The sequence below is a fragment of the Acanthopagrus latus genome, chromosome 19 (genome assembly GCF_904848185.1).
Source record: "Acanthopagrus latus isolate v.2019 chromosome 19, fAcaLat1.1, whole genome shotgun sequence".
Lineage (NCBI taxonomy): Eukaryota > Metazoa > Chordata > Actinopteri > Spariformes > Sparidae > Acanthopagrus > Acanthopagrus latus.
Window position 1 is genome coordinate 6,290,481 of NC_051057.1, and position 27,542 is coordinate 6,318,022.

A 27,542-nucleotide genomic window follows, 5' to 3' on the forward strand; every position below is an offset into this window, starting at 1 on the left:
GTGTCCTTGTTCTGCAGGGATGAATTTATAGAGGCGTTTTATCACGACAATATTTATTTATTAATTTTCTTAAAAGATCAGCAGTGAGTGGCTGATTTGGGACTTTGGAATAGATCTATTTTTAGTCGGGGTATATTCCTGCTGCGGTGTTTTTACAGCATCCTCTGGACTTTTCTTTTTCTTTCTTTTTTTTCTGTAAAAAGGAAAACCAGAAGTTATAATTTCAGATTTTCTGTCAGCCATCTGTGTGATGGCTTTGGCTGTGACTGTGACCCATTGTTCCTCAGTCACTCCTCCCGGGGCGGCGAGATGTTAATCTGGCAGAACTGCGCGCCTGGAGCAGAGGTGTTTTTGTTTGTTTCACTGCAACGTGTTGGCGGTTTGCGGGACACGTAATGAAAAATAAACTGCGAGTGGCCCTCTCTCTCTCTCTCTCTCTCTCTCTCTCTCTCTCTCAGTGTCTCTCTCTCTCTCTCTCTCTCTCTCTCTCTCTCTCTGTCTCTCTCTCTCTCTCTCTCTCAGTGTCTCTCTCTCTCGTCTAATCCAGCCTCTCTGGGTTTAATTGCAGAGCTCGGGGTGAGAAAATTGCATGCTGCGTGGAGTGTTCGCTTCATGACTAACGTGCTCAGACATCATGCCCGTCGGGCCCCTGCCTGCAGCTGCACGCTGTTGTTTGGTTGACTTCAATAAACAACATAATCCTGCTTTTCTTTTACAGCTCTGGAAACCAGACCTTTTTTTTTCTTCTTCTTTTCTCGTTTTAATTTGAAAAAGGGGGAAATGTTGAATTTTAACCTCACCGAGGTGTTATCCTCAGCATCATGTTACAGAATACAGAATGTGCACACACGTGTGAGCGAGGACAGCCTGGGGTTTAATCAAGGGAATAAAATCAGTGGCTGTTTTTCTTTTGATTATTTTTGAGCAACAACAAAAAAAAGTGTCGTCTTTGTCACCTCAGTCCCATGTTTTTGCTTGGTGTCATCGGTGATGCATGAAATCAACTTGCAAATGAATCGACAGTGAAAGAAATCCACTTGCAGCCATATACATGTCCAATCAGCACTCATAAATCCATAAAGAAAGACTAAATCCCGCATGTTTGTTCGTTATAAGATACGCTTTAAAAGAGTTATTTAGAAAAAGAATAAACATCCTCGACAAAAAACACCATAAAGTCCAGATTGAGGTCAAAGTGTCCCCTAAAAGTGTCCCTATATATAAAGGTTTCATGCGTGCATGTGTGTGCCATGTCGTAGCAGGTCTGTGGTTTTGTGTCCGGCGGCTCACGGTCCACCTGTTCCCCCACAGGGGTCGTCCCAGCGGCGGCAAAGTGCGACACAAGCGCCAGGCCCTGCAGGACATGGCGCGGCCGCTCAAGCAGTGGCTCTACAAGCACCGAGACAACCCCTACCCCACCAAGACCGAGAAGATCCTGCTGGCCCTCGGCTCGCAAATGACCCTGGTCCAGGTGAGAGTGCTTTCTGCCTGCTTTTTTTTTTTCCCCCTGGCTAAAACATGCCAGGAAAAGTGAGGTATTTCTTAATTTTTCAGTGCGATCAGTGAGGGCGGGGAAGTGAGATTGGATCTCTGTGATGGAGTTTCTGTCTGATCAGGGCTGGGAGGCAGGATTCCTGCTTGTAGTTTGGAGTTAAGAGGCTGTGAGTAGAAAGTGTTTTCACATCTTGAGCTGTGGTGGTTAATGCCTGTCATATTTCTACCTTCATCCAGATGCTACAGCTGACGTATAATCTCTTTAAAAAAAAGTGGTTTTATTTGTCACATTTTCTTTGAGTTATAGATGTACAAACAGGAGAAACTTCAGAATATCCTAAGAAAATTCAGAAAAATAAACCTACTTCTGTGTAGCAAATTTCCCTTTTCCCTCCTGTTGGCTCTTCTCGTGAATTCTCCTATTTATCTTGGGGCCCCTCGATGGTTCCCAATCACTAATTAATTTTACTTATACTTACAAATAAATTGAAGTTTTATTGCACCCTCCGCTGCCAATACGAGAGCAAAGTGTTTTCCGACCCGACTGCTGACAAAATGACAACTGAGAGGGAAAACCCGCCGGCAGAGTACGAGTTTGTTCCGCGTCTGGCACGTCGGGCCGTGTATGTACAGTATCATCTGGCTGACAAGGTCACTGATACGGCCTCACACAGTCTGCGGCGGCTCTCTCGGGCAGCCGGCCACGGCGCTTAATCTGTTTCTCATTTTTGGGAGCCTGATGGAGCTGTTTGTTTTGGGGAGGGCGAGCGGAGTGCGGAGGAATGCTTTGAGTCGGACATCGGCGAACACACGCATGCACACACACCGATGCTGACATCGGAATACCGGCAGCGGTGTCAGAGGTCAGGCGATGATTTTACTTATTTTTTTTATTTTTTATTTTTTTCACGGAAACTGAAGAGGTTGATGACGATTTTTCCACACGACGGAGGCCTGCTGAGTTTTTAAAACATTTTTTTTTACTCGGGCTGTTTTCATTTTCAGACGGAAAGATATTAAGTCGACTAATTGAAGAGTTGGTTGAAAGGAAATGGTCATACTTCATCTCTATTGACGGATATCTGCATGTGAATCCAGAATCTTGGGCAAACTTTTCGTGTGGGGAGTGTTCTGGTTCCTTTTTGTAGTCAGTTTGTAGTTCAGATAGTACTGACCAGTCATATTTGAATAGGCTGTGGTTGCATGCAGATGAACAGTCTGAATAAAATGCATTTATGCAGAGATAAATCAGCCAAACCGTTGTCACGATAGCCGATGGATTCCTACATTGATAATTGATTGATAACTTTGTCAGTGACATATAAATGGGTTTTGGTTTAGACTTCTTAAAACAAGCTACTGAAGGCTCCACCCTGACATCTGGGATCGTGTGATTTGTGTTCTTTTCTGATATTTTTAGCACTGAGCTAAACTTAAAGGATAAGTTTGACCAAAAAAATGAAAATTCAGTCAATACCTGCTCACCTCCATGTAGACGGATGGACGGGTGAAGCGTTGTAGTCCACAGAACATTTCTGCGGCCTCACAGGAAAACAATGTTGCAACACTCTCGGGGAATTGTTTTAAAGACGTAAAAAAATAAAAATAAAAGACAGGAAAAAAGCATGAAGTGTCTCCATACAGCTTGCCCTGTGTGTTCCGAGTCTCAGAGACCCAGACATTATTTATAGGCTCACCCCGGGGTCGAGCTCGTGCTAACGCTTTTAGCTTTGCAGCTATAATGGAGATTTTGACTTCCGGAGACTTTGATCAAGCCAGACGAGTGGTACGGAACCATTTTATGTCTTTTTTCTGTTTGTTTTTTTTTTCTTTTTAATAACTCCCCATCTACTTCAGCTGTTTTCTAATAATGTCAAGCACAAAACTTCCCCTGACTTTTCATCGGCATGGTGTGTGGACAGTGACTGAATTGGAATTTTTGGGTGAACTCTCCCTCTGCAGCTACTCTGAAACTAATCGATTATTGAGCAAATCGTCAACAAAACGATCAAACCCGAAAATACTTATTTGGCGCGGCCCTCAGCGGCGCTCTTTTCCTCGCCTCCCCGGTCACGGAGGCTGAGCGCTACCCAGTTCTTCCACTGTTTAGTCCAAACAGACCGCCGCTGCCGCTGCCAGTAATGTAGCCTGCATCACTTTATGTGAAGTTTTCCCTGGAAACACCCACCTGGCACCAGGTGTTTCAAGCAACTAAATCTGTCATGTTTTAGCAAAACAGTCCCTTTTTTTCCATGTAGATGTCGTAAATTATTTCTCTGGAGTTTGCGCTGGTGTGCCATCTCTCCATCACAGCGCCTGCATGCCGTCTCCTCCACGGTACATACAGTGCAGACAGGCCGGGGTGAGAGAGCCGCTTCGGCAGCTGGGTGCCTCCTCTTTCTGAATCTCTCTGGGTGTCATCTGAGCGGGTGTGCCACCCTGTCTCCTTTGCTCTCACCATGTAGACAGCTGTCTCTCCTCCGGTCGCCATTAGCGGGCCGTCCCACGCCTCGCCTCATCTCATCCCGCCTCCCCTCTGGCCAAGTCGCATGCACTCACTGCCGCCTTCAACCTTTAGTGCCACAGCTGGAGACAATAGGGATGTGGGATGTTCCTGGTTAATGAGAAACACAATACTGACAGAGGGGATCAGAAAAATAAGTAGTCTAGCATAAGGCCCCTTGTCCCAGCCCCTTCGTAAGCTGCTCGGAGTCTATTGAGCATGAAAAGTTATTCTAGTATAACATCTAATGGTCTCCCTTCCTAGTGAAAGGAAGAGCGCTGGCTCAAGTGTCTTTTTTATTGCGTCTTGAGGACACTGTTGGAAAAAAAAAAAGTACTGTCGGAGGGAGGCAGCGTGGGGCCAGAATAAGCACCGGGGACGTACATCTTGGTCGGAACATTCGTTAATGAAACGTTGCATCTGCTGGCGGCGCGGCCTTCGGGAGGGTGTTAAATGTTTCTACGTGGCACCGGGACAGAAAGGATGCGTGCTGTGATGTCTCTCCAGAGCGTCTGGGATGTTTCTCGAGGCTCAGTTTCAGAGAGCCGCTCTGCAACTTGACTCTGTTTCTGTCTTCTGCCTCGAGTCTCTCTTGGTTTTTCTGAATGAGACTGATGGCAGGCGGAGAGCAGACATTTTCATAAGGGATAGTCTTTGCTTTTCTATGGATGTGGAGGTGTTTGGACTCAAAACAATAACATATCTGTCCATTTGCTCCCTCTTTTCTCTCTCTCTCTCTCTCTCTCTCTCTCTCTCTCTCTCTCTCTCTATCTCTCTGTCTCTCTCTCTCTCAGGTGTCCAACTGGTTCGCGAATGCCAGGAGGCGGCTGAAGAATACGGTGAGGCAGCCAGACCTGAGCTGGGCGCTCAGGATCAAGCTCTACAACAAATATGTCCAGGGCAACGCCGAGAGGCTGAGCGTCAGCAGCGACGACAGCTGCTCAGAAGGTACGGCTCCTTCTCCTCTGAGTGAAAGAGGTCTGAGTCTGAGTAAAATAACAAGAGAGAATTCACAAACCGACCGTGTCACAGCTCAACTATCCAGAGCTCCGCAGACTATTTAGTTAGAACTTAGAACATTGCATGCTGGAAACGTGGAGTTTGAAAGAAAGCGTGCATGTAGGAGCCAAGGAGTGTTTAATGAAAGACGCTGCTGTGTTGCATTGTGGGAATCGTAGGGTGCACAGCTTTTGGAGCCCGAGATTAAAAATAGGGATGTCTTAGCCTCTCCAACAAAGATTTTAACTTTGTTTTTAAATCCGTCTCCCATCTTTTGAGTCCCCTTCCTTTAATTCTATGATACAATACAACCATACTAAACTGCTGGAGTACCTCTGTACCCTGTTTTGAAAGGGCAAACTAAAAAATGCACATCCCTGACATTCAGGCTGTTCACAAAGAGAAGCTTTTTGTATTTAGAATGGTTACACATTTAACCCTAGCTTTGTGTCAAAACCTAATTCTAAGACCTTTATGACTGCAGTTTATATTGTGATTACATGATACTTTCCCATGGCACACACCGCCTGCTTGTGTAGTGTCGTGTAGTGCGTGACGGCTGCACTGTTCCCCTGCCCGTGTGTGTCCAGCGTGGCTACTGCCAACCATTCCTTTTCCTTAGCCTTCGATAATCATCAGTAAGAACGATTTTTTTCCCTCTGCTCCTTGTTGAAGGAGCGAGAGAGCGGGAGAGAGAAAGAGAGGCAGGGAGGGAGAGAGAGAAATATGCGCACAGGACTGCCGTTCGGCTACTGTGCGCCTCCTCCTCATGTCTGCGACATCCTCCGCAGACACATGGACAGACATTAAAGGCAATTTATTTTGGCGTGAACTGGATGCACGTCACGTTTAAGAAATTCCTCCTGTGTTTAATCGGTCAAGTACTGATTTAAAATTAGTTTTACAAACCTGATTTTAAGTTGGGACACTGTAAAACACGAGTAGAAACAGAGTGCTGTTTTTTGCAGTGTTACGATGTGTCCCTGAGCTCTGTTGTTACATCCTGACACAATCATGTGTCTCGCAAAGTGCTGGACCTTCCTCCTCATCCTTGTCTGTAGGTCCTTTGAGCACGCACCTCTCGCGCCTAATCATGATACTGTCGCCTGTTAGCGGTGAACCTGTGGAACGTTCCAGGTGTAACAGGTGTTTTGGGAGCGTTCCACAAATATCACAGTCTTTTTATGTCACTGTCTCCATCTGCTTGAGACTTGTTGCTGCCATCAAATTCCAAATTAAGCACATATTATCAAAAATCAATGATGTGATTTATATGTAATAAAGCATTAGCAAATAATCAGATTCTGTTTTATTTCACAGAACCCCAACTGTTAGGAATCAGGGTTGTAGTCAGACATTGTCAGTATTCTTACTTATCAAGTCTTTCTCCCTCATTCACAGACAACAGCAGTGTTAGTTATCACTTCCTGTCTGTGACCTTTCACCTCTTCAGTTACGGTTGCTTGTTAATGGGAAAGCAGGAAGCCCGAGGTTATAGTTACCTCCTAGGGAAGTGCTACATTAATATTCTTGAATCTGCGTCTGACTCTGACTCATGACACTGCTGTGATTGACAGGATCTGACATACGTACGTGTTATAAACATTCCATTTGCGTAGCTGCTCTATCCATCAATCTGACGGATGATCGCATTAAAAGTGGCGCAGTTAGAATGGTGAGTTCAGCTGGAAATTCAAACTCTGGTCCTGACCCCGATGCTCTTTGTACAGAGTGACCAAGAAAGGCTCCTTACATCATACTTTTCGTGCCCCCAAAACTCAAGTCTAGCATTATGACATGAACGGAGGCCAACGGCTCGTCCTGAGAGCGGGCTGATGCTACGCAGAGCCGTGTTCTGGACATATATAAATGGCGAGTGTGCGACCCGACGTTGAGACGTCGAGGCCGTCGGGCTATGACACGCTGTCATTAAGACACCCCACTAAGCCAACATCTGTCTCCCAGCCTGCAATTGAAAATGAGCAGCCTTCTGTCAGCCGTGTATTTACAGCAACAGGTTTTTGTACTCACTGACAGCAGCCGAAAACATGGTCAAAAACAAATAAAAAAAAAAAAAAAAGAATGAAACATGCATACTTATGCAGCGCGAGGACGAACAGAGAGGAAGAGCGCTGTGGTGTCAGGGATCTCTAATTAAATTTTTGAGGGGGAGAGGCTGAGCGTGTGGCTGGAGGAGGAATGCGCGCATGGTGTTTGCATTGTGTCCGCCACAGGCCACTGTACCACCGGAGGCTCTGTATATCTCTGTGACTCTTCTTTCTGTCACATTATGGTTATGAAGCTGTCCGCAGCCTGCTCCCACTTCTGACCCGCGCTCTAAAGGCCCTCTATTATGTTTTTAAGCCTATGCTTTTGTTCCAGGGGCTATTTACGGGGCCAGACCTGACCCCTCTGACTCGACGTACATTCCTCTTACTGTCCTTAAATGGTCCAGCTTGTTTTGTAGCTACGGTGGCAAGCGAGGGAGAGCGAGCGCTGTTTTCCTGCGTGGGATCTGGAGAGGCCGCGCTGTCAAGTAGGTGCAGGGAGAGGAAGTTTTATCCCCCCCCCCCCAAAAAAAAAAAAAAAAGGTGGCAGACGTGGATGTAAATGAATGCTTTCATTGGGATTATAATGACAGGTCGGATTTATTATCAGTTGTGCGGTTTAGCAGGAGATCCTGAAGCGCTCACCGAACTCTGCCTCGGAAGGCTCAGGGGAAGGAGAGCGAGTCGGCTACCTCCATGTGTTTCTGATATGTGGGAGCTATAATTTTAATTTGGCCCAGACTGAATCAAATGTCCAACCTCCCAAATTACAAAATCACAGTCTTGGCAGGGACAGTAACTAGAGTAAACTTCTCCCTGATTTTCCTCCTGCCAGAGGATATCTGGTTTTTCAGTGCCGTGTTTTATCTTCCCTCCCCGTGTCTTTCATCAGGTACGGACCTGCGCTTTAATTCAATCTCATCGGCTGCAGAGCACCCTGGAAATGATTTATTTCTGCAGGGGAACGGAGGGGCAATGTGCTCCTGATGGAGAGGAAGTAGTCTACCATCCGCCACGGTTTGCTAATGCGTCTTAGGTCTCGGCTGGGCTTTCTGCTCTTGAGGCGATGCCAACAGGAGGGCAGGGGCACCAGGTCCCCCTGCCTCGGTACTTAGACTTGCGATTAGCTGGAAATAAGCAGACCCCGAGTCAGCGGGGATCAACGTGCATTGCACAGGAGTTCACAGAATGTTTGTTGAAGGAAATGTATGTTATGGCTCTGTGCTCCAGCGCATTACAAAATGTAACCCGTAAACTGTGATGTCATCATGCTGAACATACTCGCACATCAATGCGAGCAATCATGACATTATATTTAAGTACAACAGATGTCTATAGGGGATGATTTTAAATACTAAAAAAATATACTGTGAAAATGCTGGAATTTCAGATGATTTGATGCAAAGGTTTGTTTTTTTTTGTTATCGGAGGTGTTTTAAAAATCTTCTACTTGAGGACGACATGATTGAATCTGCTCATTTATGACATTTTTTATGAAAACACAAGAAGCTTCATACAATTATGCACAGATTTTTTTTCTGTGAAGGCACAGAAGAATGTAATAGGAAGAAATGCAAGACGGTATCGGTGTGACTAAAAAGAACCCTTGGAAAGATGCCCTTTGCTGAAGGAAGTGCTTGTGATTGCTATGTGCATCTAGTGTATTACAACATTAAACTCTGAAATGAACATTTAAAAAAAAAGATTCACAACCACATGTCTACAAAGAATTGCACAAGATTTGAAATAGATCAGTGTGTTCAGTAATGACCTACTGAGTATGCTAATCTAATCTAAGTTTTATGAGAACAGGGAGACTACATAGAATTACTCACAGAAAAGGGAACAGGACATTACAAATATTAAGAAATACTCGGACAGACTTTGCTTGGAAAATGTCTCAATTGCATTGAAATGATTTTTTTTGTCACCTTTCCCCTCGATGATGTAGATGCTGACAACCCCCAGAGGACACAGAGTGGCCCCGAGGAGCTCACCAAACCCATGTACCAGAGCGTGATCAAGAAGGAGGGCTCCTCCATGGTGGGCATGGCCATGGGCATGGGCGCGGGGCTGCGCTCGGCCGCCTCGCTGACCGACGACTACGTGTCCCCCCCCAAGTACAAGAGCAGCCTGCTGCACCGCTACCTGAACGACTCGCTGCACCACGTCATGGTGGCCAACGCCGTCATGGACGCTCGCAAGAGGAACCACTCCGGCTCCTTCAGCTCCAACGAGTACGACGACGAGCTGCTCTCGCCGTCTTCCTCCGAGGCTGAGGCGAACTTTGTTTATCGGGCTGGTAAGGAGCCACATTTCTTGCATTCTTTCCCTTCGAGAGTCTCCCTCGCACACACGACATCCTTCACATTTGTTCTTTTTTTGTCCCCTCCATCTGCACATTTTGTTTTAATTCCTGCAGCTGGTCCATTATTTCCAACTGTCTGCCTCTCTAGCCGTCCTCCTGCCTCTCGCTCTCTCTCTCTCTCTGTATGACACCCCTGCTGCCATTTCACGCCGTTTTCTTCCACCTCATTCTTACTTTCATTTAATTGAACTTATTTGCCAACTGTGATTTTCGTGACTACTGAAAGTGGGACCTGATCCCTTCAAAAAAAAAAAAAAAAAAATAGACATGGCCTACATCAACACGCACCCACGTATCCACAACAGAGGAGCCCATGTCCTGTCACTTCAAACGCCGCAGCCAGTACAGAGAAGGAATTCCCCCCAGCCAGCTCCTCTGACCAGGCTTTAGCAGGCCAGACACAACAAGGCCATGTGGAACACGCTCACTTTCAGACTACTGTTTGGCATGCCTTTGATCCCGCCATGAGGTCCCGCTGAGAGAGCAGGGGCGAAGGCGAGCGGCCTGTGTTTTTGTTTTTTTTTTTTTTGGGCTGCGTAAAAAAAAAAAAAAAAAAAAGAGCATGCATTTCTTTTTTTGACATGAAGCGAACGCCACCGTTAAAGAAAAAAAAAAGCAGCTGTGATAAAAATACCACGCAACGAGCGCCACGCAAAACAAAGCTGAATCCCTCGATATGGGTCACTTGTTTTTTTTTTTTGTCTTTTGCACTTCTGCTGCCGATGCTCTCGCCAGCGATCCGAGGAGTCGGGAGGTATTCGGGCCTCGCACTCGCTCGCTCCAGAGGAAGTCATTTTCTGTGATTAATATTTCGACAGAATGGAAAACACATTCCAGAGTGAGATGGAGCCAGTCGAAGCTACTGTTTTATTGTCTCTTTCTCTCCGGATGTGTGTTCATGCGCAATTTGTTCTGTCGTTCTTGACACCTACAACGTGTCGCCTTACGGACTTAATTACTGGCATGTGTTTCTATTTTGGGCTTTTTTTTCTGTCACACAGCAGTTCATTTAGGCTGGATTCAACTCTGTAAACCACTTTGAAATCAATGATAGCCAACTGAAGTAGAAAAAAAAAGGAGGGGGGGCTCGGATTGCAAAATGATGACCAGATGTAGACAGAAATAAATGGCGTGTAATCACTGTTAAACAGTAAAGAATTAAGAAAAAAGAAAAGATATTGTTTGTAGTTGATTGAATTTATATTTTTAAAAGATATATATTTATTTGAAAATGTGTAGTGGGTTTTGAGAGGCCAAACCTTTTTTGCAATTTCAAGTTAAAGAAGCCATGATGAAAGTGTGATATGTGTCCTGTTCGTTATCAATAAATTACCTGGAGCAAAGGCTGCAACTAATAACATTCATTACATTATTTCATCCTTAATACATTAAGTAGTCTGTAAGGTGTCAACCAATTTTCCCACAGGCCTGGGTGAAGACTTCAAACTGCTTCTGTTGTCTGACCTGCAGTCCAAGCCCTGATGTGTCTTTATTATCGTGAACTACAAAGAGAAGCAGCAAGTCCTCACATTTAAGAAGCTGGAACCAGCAAATTTTTGATATATTTGCTTGAAATGATCAGTGGATAATCAAAATTGTTGGCAACTTATATTCTTTCAGTCAACTCTTCTCGGCTTTGTAATACATTTCAGGTCACAGCCAACTTTGAGCCCAGTTATTTCACATTTCCAAGGCAGCCGGCGAACTCGTGTTTCAAAGTGGAAAAATTTAAAAATGTTGCACAGTAATGTCATAGACGCTCGCCTAACTGTAAATGAAGTGCCAGGCCCTCGCAGACCGCAAAATGCGTGCTCCAGAGATTTGCAGCCTGCAACCCATCTGAGCTGTGGACGGTCACGGTCGGATCCGTCCAAGCTCTTCTTCAGCCGAGAGCGCAGAGCCTGTGTTTAAAAAAACCAATAGTGGTGATTTCACTTTCTCTTGAGCATGGTCAGGTTTGAAGGTGTCAGAGTGACAGAGGACGAGGACGAGGTGCTCGGTGCGGCCGACGAGCGGGTTTTATTGTGTTTCATTCGAGGGTCCTCGCACGGACAAATGTGTTTCATATTATCTGAGTGCTAAGGAGGGCGGAGGGAGGAGGGGGGAGGAAGGGGTGGGGGGTATGAAATGCATCAACCGCCGCAACGGTTACAGTCCTCCCGATCAGAAAACTTGAAACCCTGTGACCTGAACGACCATCAGGCTTTTTCACGTCCAGGCACCTGCTGGGACTCACAGATGGCGAAGGAAAGAAAGAGACGGATAGACCAAGTGAGACTTATAACTCGCTCCGTACCAGACTTTAATAAGACAAATCCCAAAAAAAGGATTAATTCACCTGGCCGGCCTGCTGTTTTTAATAGAGAGTAACTATTTTATCTCTATGGTTAATATAATTTCTTGGCTCTGGCGTGTCCCTCTTGGATTTCTCAGGCTCTGGCACCTTTACAGAAGTGTTACTCTGTTACATGCAAGAGGAGCTTTTGAATCCACACATGGAAAGTTCTCCGAGGCGGTGTTGACTCACGGGATCGAACACCTGCTGGGGCCCTCCGATCCGATCGCCCCGGTCGAAACAAGAAAGGAAAGAAAAGAAAAGAAGAGTCGAGAAAATGAAATTTTAATTCCACATCTGATCTCGCAGGAGCAGACAGCAAATCAAAGAGGGAGGCAGACAGTAATAATTTGAAGCTCAGGTTTGCATCATTTCCTCTGTACTTCTCCCCACCCCCCCAAGATATTTTTGTAGTGAACACAATTCTCTGCCACAAATACTTCTATTGTGTTGTCATGATGAGAGAAAATCCAAGTAGCAGAAGAGATATCAATTATATGAAAAAAAAGGGGGGGGGGACAGAATAAGTAAGATTTAAACTCTGAATGTTTCCCAAAAAAAATGTCTGACATTTTCAGTAGGGAGGAAAAGAATTTGAACTTGAAACAAAGAGCACAAACTGTGTCTTTTGGCACATTCTTTTGCCGAATTCCTGCCCACGAAACAACTTTGATTGGTCAAAGAAAAAGTGGCGTGCCTGGCAACCACCGTCCCATTGGCTTAAAGTCCATTAATGGGCCAGTTGGCTGTTGTTGAGCCCACAGTGTTATCTGTGACTACAAAGGGCAGTCAGACGTGGCAGGAGATGGAGAGTGTAGATTTACCCCAGTGGAAAACTACACTTCTGCCGGCTTGAAAGGACTCACACACTTGCACGCACGCGCACACACACACACACACACACACACACACACACACACACACACACACACACACACACACACACACACACACACACACACACACACACACTCATGTACCATTCAGAGCCCTCCATACAGGCACATGCACACACATATCCAGTACAAACACCCACATGTACACACACCTACAGTCCAAAGCCAGTGGGGAATTTCATTGAACACAAGGAGCAGTAGAATTCCATCGCACATGCCAGGGGTTTCATGCCAAATTACCCTTTAATGGGATATTAAATGGCAGGAATCTGGCTCAATGTTTTTCTTCTTGCTCTGTACCAGATTTGGCCCCGTCCGATATCATATAGATCATTATACGCCAAATAACTTGCAGCGTTTCTGCAGATGGAGACGGAGAGATCTCGGTCAGACATTTTACACAGGGCTGACAGTGGTACATTTTCTCAGGTTTTCTCCTTTATGGACTCTGGTTACAGCTGAGTGCAGTAGCCTGATGGTGAATGTAGATTGCTTGCCAGTGCTTCTATTGATGTGGAAAAGTACAAATAGCTGAAAGCAAGTCACTGGCCACCAGCGAGTTTCCAGTGATTAGATTGCCTTTTTTTTTTTTTTTTTTGTCGAGGGTGCATCTATTAAGGTAGCGGAACAGTTCGCTCAAAAATGAGAAGTCAGTCATCGTCTACTTACTCCTATGCCAATGGAAAGTGGAGAGAAAATGTGTAGTCTACGATAAATTTTATAGAGCTTCACATCAAAAAAGCATTGCAGCAACAAGTGAAGTAGATGGGGACTTGTTTAACTAACAGAACAGAACCAACTTAAAATTTCTGATCTGTTGTAATCCAAGTATCCGTAAGCCTTTAAATCCCAAATTGATTTGAAGAGTTGTTTGTTGCACCTCAAGTCAACAGTGCTAAAAAGCTCATAGTGAAAATGCTAACGTATCCCACTCATTGATGATTTGCAAGCGTAAGCATTGCACAGAACTAAGAACTGGCTAAACATGGATCCCACAGCTGTCTTGGTAGTTTCCACCCCACTCTCACTTCTTACCGGCTGGAAGCTACTTGCTGCCTTCACCTTACTCTACCTCTGATGAGCAAATATAATTTTTTCCAAGCCCTAACCAGTCATAATGCTCATGCCATCTGACTAACTTAACTAATGAAGACAACCAATCATAGAGTATACCAGGTCTTAGCAAGAAAAGCTAAGTGGATTCCATACTAAAGCTTAGCAGACAGTGTTGCTAGTTAAGGGTGTTGGCATGCTAACATTTGCTTATCAGCATCAAGCCTCACATGACTGTTTACCAAATGTCATGGCGACCAACCCAATAGTTGCCGAGGCATTTCACTCCAAACCACCTTGTGGAAACCCAATTGTCAGCGATGACTGTTTCAAAGAGGTACTTCTTTTAAACGATACCATGATCTTTTCCAAAGCTCAATCAAGTAGTTTGGATGCCTGTATTTTGCAAATGAACCCGATGTTGCATGTTTGTTATAAAATACATGACCACTGAATGAGACCGCGTTTGGTATGTGAAAACCCAACCACTTAAATCTTTGCTAATAAACACAACAAAAAAATGGATAAATGAAATGAATAAGTACACTACAGGCTGATAGGCTTTAGTCTTGGAAGTGTGTGGCCATAAACCATAGTCAATTAAATATATGACCTGGTGATGACGCCAGATGAAAAGTTAATGGATTACCACAGGGACTTAAATCAATTTTTAGAGAAACAGAAATATTTGCCATGGCTACTACCAGAATTTCTTGAAACTGCCAAAGTGACCCAATTAGTTATCTTCACCTGTTACTGCTGTTTATTACATTGCACACCAACCAATGTAAATAAATAAAAGTGACTTATTTCTCAGTCAGGTGCTGTTCAACACTTAGCTTTCTTAGAAACACACCCAGCGAAAACAGCAACGTTTGACGGCAGCCACTTGGGTCCTGAGGGCCTTTCAAATGAGGCCACGCTGAGTGCCAGACAGTTATTGAATCCTGGAGAGTTTAGTGGCACTTAAGGAGCTCTGGAGTCGTCAAGGTGAATGGAAGAAAAGTTGATCTTAATGTGGAAAAAGAATGCAGAAGAATGTTTGGATTTCGTGTCTCGAGGCAGAACGATCTGATAGTCGTTCATGATAAAAAACATAAAAAGAAAAAAAAAGATTTCTGTCAGGGCTGTTTTCATATTTTTCGACTAACAAGATATACTTAACTGAATTTCCTTTACCATTAATGCGTCTTTTGTTTCCTCTCCAAAGAGAAACCCAACTGTGATGATTTATGCAGCGGCGCTGCTGGGATGGGCTGGCGGTTGTGTCTGATTTAAGACTCTGATGTCACGTTCGCTGACTGATGAGCGGCGGCGTAATTCGCTGCAGGCCACAGAGCAACAGGAAAGACAATGCTCGACCCGGGGCCCGCTCGGTGACAACGAGCCTCTCCCGGACGGTTATGGATGAGAGGTCCTCATCGGAGGAATCCAGAGATGTGGACGAACTGGCTGCGATTCGCGCTTTCCACAGTTTCATAGGAAAGGAGAAAGGGAAGACAGTGAGAGGGGTGGAGGGTTTAGGATGTTGTTCCAAGGCAGCAACATTTGCCAAGACTCACTGGGTTCAGGTTGGACTTGAGGAATCAGTGCGGAGGGGATGAGAGGAGGAGAAGGAGGCACTTGTTCCATCCAGATGTAGAGTTGAGTTTCTCCAGCAGTGGCCTTTGGGGAGGAGAAAGACAGTGTGGTCACTGAAGAGACAGAAGGGGTGTGGCTGGAAGAACTTAGGCATTTCTATGTATTCTTGTATTTCTTCTCACAGAGATAAAGCGAGGACGACAGTTGACGAGGTCTCACTTTATCACGGGGATGACAAAAGTACAGGACTTGGATTTAGGGACTGGGTTAGTAAGTTCACGCTCATAGTTTTCATATTTGTCTTCATATTTTTGCGCTTGCCCCAAGTGTTGTCTGGCCATGTCGACAGTCTCCCTTTGAATATCTCCTCCTCAAATGTCTGCTTGTGCAATACAGGTGATTAGAATTTCATTTGTTCTCCTCGGAGGGTTGGAAGTTTAGAAAAAAAAAAAAAAATCAACTGCAAGATGTCTTTCCAGAAACAGTAATGCTGGATTAGACACTGCCAGCTGTTCTCTCTGGTAGAGAAACACTAGAGAGACTGGAGTTGAACCAGAGAACCAGCGCTTCCCAAACCCGTCCAAAGGTTCTTCTTCGAGAATTTATTTGAAAAAAGAAAACAACAGTGATGTAAGTCACAAGACAGATAGTATCATTAACCCCACCTTTAAGAGGAACATATTGGCTTTATTTAATAATTGTTTTGAAGAGAAATAATTGAACCATGCTGTGCTATCTTGCTGTGCAGATGAGCATTCAAGAAATGTCACAGTGGAAAGGCTTTCTGCAATTTAACAACACACTTCTCTCTCCACTGAAACAGTGTGAGCTTCACTTGGAATTGCAGGATGAGAAACTCCACCAGGCAACTTTTTCTTCATTTAGTAGAAAGAAAGTTTTCATGTCAGCACATACCGGACGACATTGATGCTGATGCCGATGCATCTGTGGTGCATATCAGCCAACCAGTATATCGGTCGAGTTTCTGGCGTGCTGATGTAGGCTGAAAAATTACTATAGCGTGATGCTGAACTGAAAACAAGACGAATAGCTGAGTCTTTGGATTGACCGGCAAAATCCCTGAACAGCCCTATCACATCATCCTGATACGCTTGTCTACCGAATTCAAATAAACGCAACAGTGGTTTATTTTTCTAGTTCCAACAGGGCGCGCCCCCCCTCGGATGGTAAAGGATCATATGTCATCGTTGTCACGGGGGAGAATACAGAATCCATCAGAGCTGATTATTCTTGACGACGTCGTTCACCAATACAGAGTTTGTTGCTTTGACCGTTGAAATCCGTGTCGAGGATTGTTCTCGCCTCAGAGGAAAGTACCGTGTCACGAGGGCCGAGAGATGCAAGCGGTGGGCTGGAAGTGCAAATGTACTGTCTGAATTGCTTTTAGAGGTTTTGTGAGAAATGTGTGGGTCGCGTACGTTTGGCGAATTGGCCCTTTAACGTCAGCTTTGATTGCGGACTGTATATTGCGAGATAAGCAGGGTTAACCCAAAAGGTCTGAAAGATTGCAATAAGTGAGTGTGTAAGTGCTGTGTGTGTGTCCTCCAGGGCGTGGCTGGCCTGACGGTGGGAACGACTGGGAGTTGGCAGAGGTTAAGTTAAATGCTGGCACCGAGCTGGGGTGCAGCTTCATGTGAATGGAAAGGTGGATAAAAAGACAGGAAGAGAGAGAGACAGAGAGAGAGAGAGATGGAAAACCCTGATGGCGAAGCTCTATCATTGGGATGCTGGGATATTGGCTTCCGACCACTAAACAGAGGCTGGGTGCGAGGCGAGACTGAGACGGCGTTCACTCGAGCCGTCAGGCCTGCGGAGAAGTGTTAACAAACAAAACACCAGCACCGACGCTATTTATACTCCCTGACACAGAGCTGGAAGAGAGCGGAATAATCAGCCCCTCTCAACCTGATCGTTTTTAAATCATCAGCGCGCCGAGGTCACACACACACACACACACACACACACACACAATCGGCCCATCGGAGTCAGAAAACACAGCTGCCTGCCCAGCCGGGGAAACCGAGCCACGCTGCCCTGGTCTGCATAAAAAACACAAATTGTTTCCATTTTAAAAAGCAAGCCGTGTCTAGAACAATAGGCTACCATTGTGTTCCCACGGGATGGAGCAGGGCTTTAATGAGAGAGCAGAGGTGTGACCCGGCGAGGATGGAGAACACACACACGCCAAACGCGCTCGCACACTCTCACTACAAACATATCATTTGGCCTCCAGCTCCAGAAAAAAAAAGAAAAAAAAAAGGATATTTTTGGGGCACAGGAAAACACTTAAAGATCCAAATAAGATTTACTTGTGGTTTCTGTTCTTTTTCCCCTAATGTGTGTGTGTGTGTGTGTGTGTTTGTGTTCAGCGCACTGCATTCGTTCATCCCAGAGGACGTTACCGAGAGACCTGTGATGGGGAGGGGGTCGGTTGTTTTGTCTCATCTGTACCTGTCGTATCAAAGCAGCGATAAGAGGCTCATCTGTTCATCATCAGTGCCGTTCCCTCCACTGATGTGTCCCTGCTGTTATGAAGTCAGCCTCTCACGTACGAGCCCCCTCCCATGCCATCATCGTCTCCCCTCTCAATCCTCTGCGACGATCATTTTTGCTGCGATCGTCCGATGTCACGCCAAATCCCCAATTCTTCACGACGGGGCCTGTTGGTTCCCTTTTCTGTTTGTCTGGGACACCCTGGCAGCCACACGCACTCACACACAGAAGACACCCGTGACAATGTATTTATGTCTCCGTCGAGACGCTCTTCCCATTTTGGCTAATTTACGGGGGGCCCTGATTACACTCTGTTTACTGGCACTCGTAAACACAATGACAACCTGGCAGCGCTTAAAAAACCAGAAACACTGTTATTATTTCCCCATCCAGCAGGGAGAAGACACAGAGCATAATCCTCATTGCTGGCCACAGACACACCAGTGTGTCATCTGCCGGGCAGACGTGGAAAAGAAAAAAAAAAAAAAAAAAAAAGCACAGACGAAGAAATGCAGCGGATGGGAGAGTCACTTTTGGGCAGCGGCTTAGTATCTGTCTGGCTTTGTCACTGCGTGTATGTTCAATTTAATGGCGAGGAAAGCGCTAATTTTTCAATATTTTTTCAAGTGATGAAAGTGTTGTCAGGGCGATCGGAGAAGGCATTAAATTCACGCCGTGTGTGATGTCTTTGGCCAACTGAGTGGAATTGACAGTTGGGGTTATTTGGAGCCTCGGGCGCAGACTTTTTTTTTTTCACCACCCGTAGAGACAGGAGGAGAGCGAGGCAGGGAGAGGGATGGCTGGGAGGGGTAATATAAAAGTGGAGTTGGCAGAGTTCAAGGCAGCCGAGTGCCAAGGCACCTCTAACTTCATTTACAGACTCTCCTTGACATTATAAAAAGCACAGATCATTAGAGAAATGTATAAAAGATAGACGTGGGAGCCCGGGAGCATGAGGGATCGCTCTGTGTTTTACCTCATGCTCAAGACTGTGGTTTGGGTTGGTGACAAATCGAAGATAGCATCACTAGATGTCGCCTGAGGCATTCGTCATCTCCATTTTGGTTGGAACCAGAGAGACTAAAAGAAACGTGTCTGCGCAGTCACATGTCTGCATTCATTTGGATGTGCTCTGCCCGAGGTAAAAGAGTGGTCGTGTGACTGTGCATTTTTTTTTTTTTTAATCTGCCCGGTGCAGCGCTGTGACTCACCTGTGGTGACAGTAAATCTCGACTCATCCCTCGCTTCTCGACCGGCTGCATGAGAAATCAAAGAAGCTGCGTGATGACATGGTGATCTGTTCTCATTCTGACCTGGGCCGCGGTTGCGCGGGTCAGCGGCAGGCGAGTCTGCGACGCCACTCTGGTTCTCATCAGGTGCTCGTGAGGAAATCAGCTTAGCTCATTTCCTTGCCACAACAATTGAGTTTGGATTTGTGTGTGTGTGTGTGTGTGTGTGTGTGTGTGTGTGTTTCCAACTGCTTCTCCAGTCGTCGTGGAATAATCATCTCATTCAAAGTAAACACATTTCACCTTCTACCCACTGGAGTAAAGGATTCTTCATGCATGTATTATTATATGTATTTGTTTACGTTATCATACTATGGATGAGTTATATAAGATATTTTTGTAAGCAACTTTTAAGTTGCTAGGCGATTAAAAGAAAACTCTCTCTGACTGGTGTTTATCCTAAAAACATTTGCTTGATCTTCTCAGCTGTCATGAGGTATTGACTCGCATTTACAACTGCAGACTTACTGGATATTACCGATGGCATTGTAATATTTGTAATTATTGATGACTCGCTATTTTTTTTCTGATAACTTGAGTCTCCCTTTAAATGACTTTACAACCATGAGTATGGTGCAGGGTCATTTATAGGTAACACAGGGTTGCATACAGAAATTACACATTATATATACAGTTATTTCTATACAAATGTAACATGTGGTGCATCTGTGTCAGGGTGTAAACAGCAACGACAAGATGGTGGTGCTGATGCGGTCATCATCTTCATATCAGAAGCTCGACATCTTGGAAACACCCGTCCAACAGCTTTGACCATGTGAGCGCCTCGCATCGATGTTACAAAACACAGGGTCCACCTCTCCTCGTCCGGCTGTAGTCTTGCCGGCTCAAAAATTAAACGTCCGCCTGTCAAGCGCGACACCTTAAATCGGAGATGTTGTGGTGGAGACAGGCCTCTGTGGACATCACAGTCTCCAATTTCATGTTGTTTTGCCAGCCTGAGTCCCATTTTGTCCATTTCCTTTTTCCTGAGACCAGACATTAGCCAGGAGCAGCCTTAAAGTGAGCTAGATTAACAAGGCTCTTTTTCCCTGGGGCAGTCCAGCCAGTCAGGTTAGATGGTCGGGAGACACCGTGGGCTGTGATTCCAAACCACTCGCAATTCGTCTGCAATGACAACGACAATATTTCTGCCATAGGCACTATATTTTTCACCAATAAAGCTGAAAAAATTATGAAAATGTAACATGTCATGAGTAATATTAGAAACTTGCTGTTTTACACTCTGTAAATGAGCTACTATAAATAACGATTTATAACTTCATGTATAATAACAAATAACTTGAAAAATGATTGTCACAACCTGGCAACTCACAAGTTGTTACAATTAATAGATTATAACTGATCTGTAAATAAACGTGAAGAGAATGAGTTGTTAAGCATTCATTAAGCCACCAGTTCTGACTTCTCTTCCTCTTCTTTTTCTCTTTACTTTCTTTAGTTTTCTTAAACACCGACAACATAATCTTCAAGGTCCACTTTACACTGTTGTAGCTTTCAACCACATTTCACAGTTGTGAAGCAGATGGCGGCTCGGTTGTCTTTGTGTGATCCAAGTATGGAGCTTTGGTTTTGCTTTGACAGGTGGTAGTAGCTGGTAAGGTCTGAGAAAAGGCTAGTAGGCGGACCCTGAATTAAGATAATCTTGTCAAACTACCATTCCCCGAGATCAAGAACAAGCTTTCACGTTTACATTTTCGAGAAATACTTATCTGCTTCCTCACTTAAAGTGGGATGAGTAGATCGATACCTCTTCCATGTATCTGAACTAACTATGGTTGTGCTTGTCGGGGTTGATACTGGAAGCAAAACCTCCTCCAGGATAAACTGTAAGCAGGAAGTAAAAGCAAGCCTGTATTTCCAAAGTTCACTAACATTTCACTTGGACAGCACCTCCACGGATCAACAAGCTGTATCTTGCTTGTTTAATCTTTACTCCAGCAGACAATAAAAAATAACAATGTTCCAATAAGTTTTATGTCGTGACTAAGACTTACTGAAGACTTATTTCTGGCAACGCGTGATTTTCGCTGACGAAAGACTCGACACCTACTTAGTCACTTTGGACAAGACCACCAACTAAAAGCCTGGAACGTAAATGTTGTATTAAATGTGTATGTGTGTCTGTGTGTGTGTGTTTGTGTTTATTTGTCTGCCTAATTCAGCCCAGCCCTCGGTTTTGTGCAACATGGCCCGCCGTGTTTATTGTTGCGTGTTGCTAACAACAGGACCAGATGGTAACGATGATAGCCGACCGCTCTCCTCTGCAGTCGTTAACAGGTGTAACCTCACTCCCTCTCTAATTTGTCAGCCCCCGCTTGTTTTCCCTCATTTTCGTCAAGTTTTTGTTAAAACTACTCTAAGTTCTTTCCTGCATCACGCTGCGGTGATGCTAAGTGAGCTGGTATTTTTGGACTTCCAGTGCGTCGCCAGAAACCATCAGACTTCTTTGCTTTCCCCTTAGGCGGCCTGTGGAACCCCGCTGTCAGCCGAGCCCAAAGGCAACAGCAAAAGTGGACTGCGCGTTCAGTAGCAAGTATTAAAGCAAAAAAAAAAAAAGTAGAAAAAACAACAAAAAAAGAACAAGAAAATAGTCTGGGGTGATTTATTAGCGATTTATTGAGTCTTTGGCGCCGCTCTTGTTTTCAAAAAATCTTAGTTTTAGATGTTTTAGGCACAGGGCTTTGGAAATAAGAGTTTTTCTACACAGTGGTGCATTTCCAGATCCTGGGGTCCTTGGTTCCTGAGGGAAGGAACTGGTGCCTAGTCTAAGGGGGTGGGGGCGAGAGATCCTGGGTGTCCTCTTAAGCATTGTACCGAAAAAACTCCCCCACCTGCCTGAGACCTCAGAAAACACTGTTCTGTGTGTTCTGAACGGCGCATCTGGACAGTGGCTGCCTCACATCCACTGGAAACACTCAGATCTGTGGATGGAAAGACTCACACACCGAACTTCACAAGGCGCAGAGACGCTTTCATCTGCATGTTGTTTGGCTTTTTGATGTTGCTGTTACTGACCTCCTTCCTGCTGTCACTAACCGACCCGCACACCGAGCACCGCAGCTGCAAACACTGAGCTAATATGTTTTTTGGGGAGAACATGAACAACGCACGAAAACCGTGTAATTGGCATGTAATTATGGAGCTGTGATTATAAGGGAATGGCGTGCATTTTTTTTTTTTTTTTTTTTTTTAAATCAGGGCCAATAGAGTAGATGGAGACGGAGCGCAGAGGACCGCTTCACACGTTTGGAAAAATGGCAGTGAAATGGAGAGCGATAGCAAACGGGTGATGAAGAGGCGATGGATAATATCAAGAGCTTTTTTTTTTCTTTTTAAAAAAACTGCTTTTGGAAACGTGGACAACGTAGCGCAGGATTGGCGTTTAATAAAAAAAAAAAAATCTTAGATGGGAAACATTGCATTTGTTTTGGCTGGGCTGCGTCGGAGCCTTGATTACCTGGATCGGGAGGTATTACAGCAAATCAGCGCGGCGAGGGGTGAAGGAGTGGAGGAATGGAGGACGAGGAATATCAATAAAGGGGGGGACTGGCTGATGAGGCGAGATAAAGGCCCAGGGAGAGATAGCACAGCGGGGGAGTCGTGGCCAGACAAGAATGCGAGGATATTGTTGGATCGCTTTGACGCACTTAAACCTAAAATCTCATTCTGCGGTTTGTACTTCTGGGTTATCATGTCCTCATCTCCCTCTCGCACGTGCGTGCACATTCCTCCCTTCTGTCCAAGAAGCATCAACAGGGAAATAGTGAAGAGTGAAGTCTGTCTCTCTCTCTCCACCGCGCATTTCATAATCGAGCCCACATTAGCCTTGCAAAGCTGGTACCGTCAGCGTGGGTCACGCTGCGTGGGAACAGTCTTGGAAAACAAGGGAGGAAGAGAGAATGAAGCGTCGGCGTAATAATTAGCCACTTATGGGTCCAGATCTTTGGAAAGTCCATGGAGGGTTTTGGCAAAGGGCTGTGGGTGACGAAGCAGAACGGTTAAAACCCTGCGTGTGCTTTCTCTCCGCTGCTGGGGGAGTTTGGCTCTCCATCACTGTGGCTGTCTGCAGCGACACTAAAACCCCAAAACGCCGTGTCCTCGCGCAACCTTTTACAGCCCCTTCTAACGATCATGGGAATGAAATTCCAGTGAAAATGAAGGGTGCAGATTTTTTCATTAGCAGGAGGGGACCGCTCGGGAACGCCCGTCGACTGCTGTGTTGCGGCGACGGTGGCGCGAGGGAGGGCTTGTTAAAGCGACAGCTCAGGTTTAGACACCCGCTTTACGGGCACGGGGGCTGCAGGATGCTGCCTGTCCCTGGGTGATGTGGTCGTGGCATGGCATCATGGGAATCGGAGAAAACAGTGACTGGTAAGAGAGCGGGAAGTCAGTGTTGAGCGATAGGTTGAATGCGAGCTCTTTTGATACCTTTGGATCGAACTGGAAATTTCAAGAGAGCTGACCCTCTCTTGAACGCTCTAGGGTGGGCTGCTCGTCTGCGCCTGGTCAAAATCGGACTTCTTAAAAGCTCACAGGGTCCCCAGCTGTTGAGCCGACTTGAAGAAAGTGCCCCGAGGGCTGCGCAGCTAGGAAATCCAAATGCTCTGCTCTCTTTTAGTGCCTCACGAAAGCGCCAAGACTGTGTCATCATACTCACTGCTGGGCAATATTTACCTAAACCCGGACCCGAGACAGAGGACAGGTTCAGCATAACTGCACACACACGCGACGTGCACATGGCCTTTCTCTCGCTGCAGTAAACACGCCGGTTGGCCCAAAGAGAAGTTTGGTTTCATTGTTTAATGACTTTGCTATTCCCCACTAATGTTTTACATATGAGACAGAGATTGCTCCCATTTGAAGGCCCCCCCCCACTCCAACCTCCCCAAGTCAGTCATTTTCGATACGATTTCCTCAGACAACTCAATTACGTTGGCCCGGGCCCATTTGTTTTCCAACAAAATATTAGGGAATGGAGTTTATGAGTCATAAGAATTGTCTTTCAACTCGATCCTATTAGTCACCTTGTTTCTTGACGGCTTCTTGCAATCTGTCTGTTTTGTCCAGCGTCTGATTAAGAGAGAAAACAGAGCAACACATGTTTGCACTGGACGTGGTTGTACACACGCAGACCTCACACACCAAAAAAGAAACATGCACACACACACTTCTGAGCCTGCATGTTCAGCAAGATTTCAATAAATCCTCATTGACCTAAGAGAACGCCGCAAAATTAACCTTTTTTTTTTTTTTTTTTGTGCTTACAGAAACCACAGACCATGGATCAAGTAAATGTGACAAGTGAGTGGACTGTCTTTCACGTTGCAGCCAAGATCAAATCCCCTTGTTTTCATTCACTGCGAGCTGACCTCTCACTCCCCCGCTCTCTGTTTTGTTCTTCCCCTGTGCGTGTTTGTGATCACCAGCGGCAGAGGCGTCGTCGGAGCTGTGCAGAAGGAGAAGGCGAAGGGCAAAGACGAGACGTACTGGAGGGAGATCAACGCCGCCATGGCCTTGACCAACCTGGCGCAGGGGAAGGACAGGGCCTCTGGTACCACCAGCTGCATCATCCAAAAGTCCTCCCATATAGCAGAGATCAAGACTGTTAAAGTGCCACTGATGCAGAAATATTAGCCCCCCGACGTCGTCTTGCGTCTTAACATCTCTCTATGCAAAAACCAGACAGACATTCCTGTTTCAGTGTCCGAATAGGCTCCCACCTGAGAGAATGAAATGAAAAGACAACTGTTGTTCGAGGAGGAGAGGGGTGTTTGACATGAGAGAGTGTGAAACAAAAAAAACAAAAAAAAGAGCGCTCTCATTCTTTTCTTGACTAAAAAGAGGCCTTGACCATCATTTTCCTTTGCTGGGTTGATGTGCGACAGACAAGTGTTGATGATACTTCCACTGCAGTATTTCCCTTAAAACAAGACGATTTTTTAATGTTAACTTATTTTTGATAAGTCTGATTTTTTTTTTTTTAATTTCTATTCTTCCTTTTTTTTTAATGCTACAAAAATTTGTATTTTTGCCAAAGTGCCTTTTCGTTGTTTAGATGAAATAACTCGCCGCCTGCGGTCGATGTGACGCACGGACGCCGAGGTGCCTCTTTGTAGAATTTTGTGAAGGAAATATTTGACGAAGTTCAGAGTTGCAGACGTGACTCAGGACCTCCTCCGCGACAGCCTTGTGCCTTAAGGACTAAGCGAGCTTGCTGTTGGTGGACTCAAACAGCACACACACACACACACACACACACACACACACACACACACACACACACACGCCGATGCACACACTCACAGAAAATACCTTGAAGTAATTTCCTTAAAGGCATTGTTCTTGTTTTGACTGGGGTCTTCATATTGACTGTAAACCGAACACTGTTTTGTCTCAGTCGGCCTCTTGCTGCTTGCAGGCCAACAATAACTTTTGCGTACGCAGATAAGTTGCCCTAACGTGAGCAGCAGATTGGGAAGCAGCCAGTGTTCTCCGCCTTTTTTTTTTTTTTTTTTTCTCTCCACATCACGGCCATGGATTTCATCGACCTGGGCGAAGGATTCCTTTCTTATCTGGGCTCCGGGTTGCTGAAACGTGCGCGAACGCTCAGCTGGAAACCCAAATGGAGTCACGTTCGCCCGCTCAGTGACACACATCTACGCAGATCTGCAGGCGAGGCCCATTACGGTTATCTGCTCCGACGGAAGAATGCCACGACCTAAAAGGGATGTTTTTGCTTTGCGTTATCACTTTTTTTTTTTTTTTTTTCCCATGGACAGTGTTGCCTTTTCACATGTTTGTGCTCAGAAACAAGATAGTCAGGAGTGAACGTGAATTAAAAGAAAAAAGAAAAGAAAAGAAAAGCCAGCACCAGCTCCCCCAGCCGTTTGATCCCCGGCGCTCTCAGCTGTTTAGCATTACATTCAAATTGCTGTTTACAAGAAGCCAGAGGGTAGGCTTAAGAGTTTGACTTTCTCCCCCTCACTTCTTCTTTTTTCTTTTTTTTTTTTTTGCCTTTAAAAAATACATTCCAGTATTATCTATCTGTCGGCCAAGCAGAAGTTCAAAGTATCTGTTATTGTCAGTCTGTGTATGTGTGGTTGTTTTGTTTTTTAACAAATCGTTGTACTTTGGTTTCACTTAACCGTGCGGCATTAAGAGCTTCTTTTGTCATCCGATGGGGGGGAAAAAAAAAAAGTCTCCTCATGTACGGTGCATGTTATAGATGTCTGCAGTGTACGATGCCAAACTCACAAGCTGGGGGAAACCAAGTGAACCTTATGGGAGAAACTGAAGTTGGCTCTCTGTGCTGACTTTTCAATTTTATGTATATCTTCAAGGTACTGTTTATGTGTGTCAAAATGTACACTCCTACATAAATTATGCAGTTTTTCTCTTTTTTTTTTTGTGGACAACCCGGACTGTGCTTGTGGTCGAGAGCTACGAAAGGGAGTGATGCTGCACAAAGTGACTTTTTGACCTTTTTTTTTTATATACATGCAAAAAAAGTCAGAAAATACACAGGCTCCATTGAGAAGGTGTGGTTGAATGTGTTTTTTTTTTACATGAAGGTTGAAGAGAAGGAAAATAAACGAAGGACAACCCTATATTATTCCTGTTAGCGTGCCTATGGAAGTATCATGAAATCAATCGCACTAGCCAATCCCCAGGCACTATTTGCTTATGCAATGGGGGTTGAGAGCTCCCACATATGTTTTTTATACACTTGATCCAGGCAGGGTAGCTGCGGGGTAGTGCCGGGACAGCTCCTTGTGTTTCCAATCGCACCTCTGAACCTCTGGACCACTCGCGACCCTCGCACCTCACACGATACCCCGAGCGAGGGGAAGGAGGCTCGGGAGACAACAGAGCAGCCTTTTGTCGTTCCCACCTGCGGTCGCTGCCCGACGACGACAACACGAGTACAAGCCAAAGGGGTTACCACAGCCAACACTTTGGTACTGTACATACCTTCCTCCAGCACGAGCCGCGCCATCACAACCATGCTGACAAGTGGGAAGCAGCGGCGTGCATTAAAGCCTATAAATTATTATTACAGACTTTGTAAAGAAAAAAAAGTGGTGACCATAGTTTTTTTTTTTTTTATTATTATTGTTAAGTTATATAAATTGAGATTTCTGTCTGTTTGTTTTGATAGAGACTGGATTTTCAATCCAATGACCAAATGCATATCTCCTCGTTGCTCATGTAAAGTTTTCTTTTATAAAAACAGTCATTTCTTGGTCAAAGCAATGAATAAACCTCTGAATGAAATGAAGCGCATCGTGTGTCTTATTCGTCTGTGGTGCAGCGCGTAAGAATTTAAATTGAAAACATTTAAAAACGCATTATAATTGACCAGAATGTACAGAAGTAACAGTGCTGACGTAATGTCAAAGACATCTATGCTTCAAAGACGTCGTCTGAAGTTAGTAGCCAGA

The 27,542-nt window shown here is 45.1% G+C and overlaps 1 protein-coding gene across 4 annotated transcripts in view; it reads left to right on the plus strand.

Moving 5' to 3' along the window:
* mkxa (mohawk homeobox a) overlaps positions 1–27,319 on the plus strand; it is a 30,376-nt gene extending 3,057 nt beyond the window's left edge. For 2 of the 4 annotated variants that reach the window (XM_037078298.1, XM_037078300.1), the window contains 5 exons: positions 1,312–1,471; positions 4,792–4,945; positions 8,996–9,346; positions 24,369–24,402; positions 24,528–27,319. In XM_037078298.1, the coding sequence (XP_036934193.1) occupies positions 1,312–1,471; positions 4,792–4,945; positions 8,996–9,346; positions 24,369–24,402; positions 24,528–24,735 (907 nt within the window). In that variant the 3' untranslated portion in view covers positions 24,736–27,319. Of the gene's footprint in view, positions 1–1,311; positions 1,472–4,791; positions 4,946–8,995; positions 9,347–18,989; positions 19,198–24,368; positions 24,403–24,527 lie in introns of those variants that run through there. The other 2 variants (XM_037078299.1, XM_037078301.1) reach the window with 2 other exon arrangements.
* Positions 27,320–27,542: the final 223 nt, after the last annotated feature.